This window comes from Dendrobium catenatum, unplaced genomic scaffold (genome assembly GCF_001605985.2).
Source record: "Dendrobium catenatum unplaced genomic scaffold, ASM160598v2 fragScaff_scaffold_13, whole genome shotgun sequence".
Lineage (NCBI taxonomy): Eukaryota > Viridiplantae > Streptophyta > Magnoliopsida > Asparagales > Orchidaceae > Dendrobium > Dendrobium catenatum.
This window is the reverse complement of record NW_021318475.1, coordinates 9,881-12,690: the sequence shown is the minus strand read 5'-3', so window position 1 is coordinate 12,690 and position 2,810 is coordinate 9,881. Positions and strand designations below refer to the sequence as shown.

The following is a 2,810-nucleotide window of genomic DNA, read 5'->3' as shown; positions in this document are numbered from 1 at the left end:
ATAATTAATAATATAAATAATTATTAATAAAATATTTAAATAACTAAATAGATAATTAATTGTATAATTAAATTAAAATCTTATCAAAATACCCTTTAACTATTTAATAGACAACCAGAAATTAAATAATTAGTTAAAAGTCTTTTTAAATTGTATAAAGATTGCAAACTAAATACAATGACTCTTTTCACATCAAGTAGTTGGAAACACGTATCTAAATTTTAAGATCAAATTCCTCTGTCATTTCATCTTAATAAACAATTTACAAGAGAGTTGTCTTAGGCATACCACCAAGGCCCAACATTGATAGAAGAGAAATGTTGCTGTATATATTAGTGCCGATAAAATGAGTATGACGTTCATTTGATGGCTCATCATCCACATCATAACAAACTCCTTGCCTTGACCAATCTGGTCAAATTTAGGCAATGATCTTGTTTCACATCTTTTACACAACTCACGTTGTTGCTTAAAGATGAAGGAAATTAACAACATCAGCTGAAACTTTATCAAGTTTCTTCACAATCTCCTCCATTCTCTTCAAGCTTGGATCAATTTGAAAAATGCAGAGGGTGGTAAATATATAAAGGCTAAATGGGCTCAGAAATGATTAGGTTGTTGCAATGGCTATCAGGAATGTGGTAAGAGCCGAGGCCAGCCAAATGAAGCGGAGGCGCTCTACCCGGTTGCACACTGCTTGTAAGGGTAAGGGAGAAGCAGAATAGGGATAACAAGAGTGTGCCATCCAAAGGGAGAGCAAAACGGCTTCCAAAATAACATCATTGTCCGTATACCAACAAAGAAGAACAGGGGATAAGATCATTTTGAACAACAACATCAAGCCTATATCCCACTATGTGACCAGCTACATAAATCCTTTTTTTCTCCATTATGTCATAATAAGAATCAAATTCTCATTTAAATCTAATAAAAAAAGTCATTTCTAATATTTTCTAACCAAAACATTTTAGGAATACATCTACCTTTCTTAATATAAGTCAAATCTATTACCCGGAAGGCCATTTTATTTGACAAAGCCATCTAAAACAATTCTCTCTACTCTTACATGTCAGTGGAGCTACTCTAACATTTCTAGTACATGCTTGTTTTGAATTCTGTCTCTAAGAGTAAAGTCACTCATCCACCTGAGTATCCTCATCTCTACCACACTTTAACTTAATTTTATGCTTCTCTTTTAATGGCCAACATTCTGCACAACAAAATAAATAAATAAAAAGATCCAATGAACCCACAATAACAACCATTACCACCAAAATTAGAAGTATAAATTTGGAGCATTGCCGCCACTATAAAATTTGGAGCATTGCCGCCACTATAAAATTTGGAGTAATATAATCAACAAGTTGAGGGATTTTTAGGCTAAGTAGACAAGTATTTCCAAAAAGAGAAAAACTCTTAAAACTTTTATCCAATGCTTTTCATCTAAGCTAGAATTTATACCAGAAGAACATTTGCCAATGGATCTTAATTTCGAAGAGACTTAAGAATTATACAAGGCAACTTTATACCATCCTCAACTTTTAAACATTCATGTAAAAAAACTGATTGTGACTTGTATCGTCCAAACTTATCAAAAAAAGATTTTTTAACCCAAACATCAAAATAACTTCCTCCAATATCCACCATAGTCCATTCTTGACCATGAGGTTCCTGAATGAAACCCAATACTCTTTATCAAACCTATAATTTTTTTGAAATATATAACAAAATGCAAAACAAACACAGCTCAATCTTAAAATGAGAAAGATGTCATCCTGACCCAATTTTGGACTTACAAAATCACTATTTAAAACTTTTGTCCAATATCTTTCATCTAAGCTAGAATTCAAACCTTTGGCTGCCAATGGAGATCCTGAAAGCTTTTAACTCTCTCTCCAACAATAACTTCTAAATTTTCATGATCATCAGGGGAGTTCTCTACAACAGCAAATGCATGAGAGTAGAGGAGCTGCAAACACTCATCTTCTACTAGGCCCTCTAATTTAACTATTTCCTTCTTCTTTTTAATTACCTTTGCAAGCATCAGTGCAACTGAGTCTGTTCGAGTCGTTACCAGAATCTTACTACCAAAACCCCCAGAAGCTAGAGGGGCGAGCACATCCTCCCATTTGCTTTTATCCTTCTCGTCATCCTCCTCCCAAATATCATCCAGCACAAGTAAGAACTTTTTGAACATAATCTCAGTCCGAAGACTATTTTGAAGTGCATCAAGTGTGACAAAACGAGGATTCCAACATATCTGCAATGGCTTTTTTCACATCAAATTATTTGGTTAAGTGTTTGGTTTAAGTAGGAGGCTGCAAAGTTCTCAGCTTTTCTTCCAATGCATCATTTTTTTTCTTTTTTGGAACCAACTAAAAAATTTTTGTCAGAAAACTATATTAAATGGAGTGCGATGCCCGGAATTGCCAAGAAAGCAAAAAGAACACGTACAAAAACCACAATTTTACAGGTAAAATAATAATTCAAACCAAAGATCAAGAAAATCAAAGGTTACAAAAAAAAGAAAAAAAGAAAAACCGAGAGCTCAGAGCAAATAGAAAGAGACCAATAATCTGCCATCTGGAAGACAGTTAGACCCATAATGCAGGGAATCTCAGCTGCCAAGAACACTTTGGGGCTGTTTGGTAGCAGGATTTAAGGAGTTGGGCAGGATTTAGAACTAAATGCCACCAAACGCAAAAATTGAACATCTTAAAGCAAATTAAATCCTTTATTTCCTTTTGCAATAAATTTCGGATTTACTCCTATAACTCAGCAAAATTGCAGGACTTGGCAGATTTACAGGA

The 2,810-nt window shown here is 34.0% G+C and overlaps 1 protein-coding gene across 1 annotated transcript; it reads right to left on the bottom strand.

Annotated features, from left to right (window-relative positions):
• Positions 1-1,852: 1,852 nt before the first annotated feature.
• On the bottom strand, positions 1,853-2,197 carry LOC110114512 (putative disease resistance protein RGA3; the record flags this gene model as incomplete). The annotated part of the gene is made up of 1 exon (XM_020847427.1): positions 1,853-2,197. A coding segment is annotated over exon 1 (345 nt), but the record flags the coding sequence as incomplete, so codon positions are not given.
• Between the last annotated feature and the right edge of the window lie 613 nt (positions 2,198-2,810).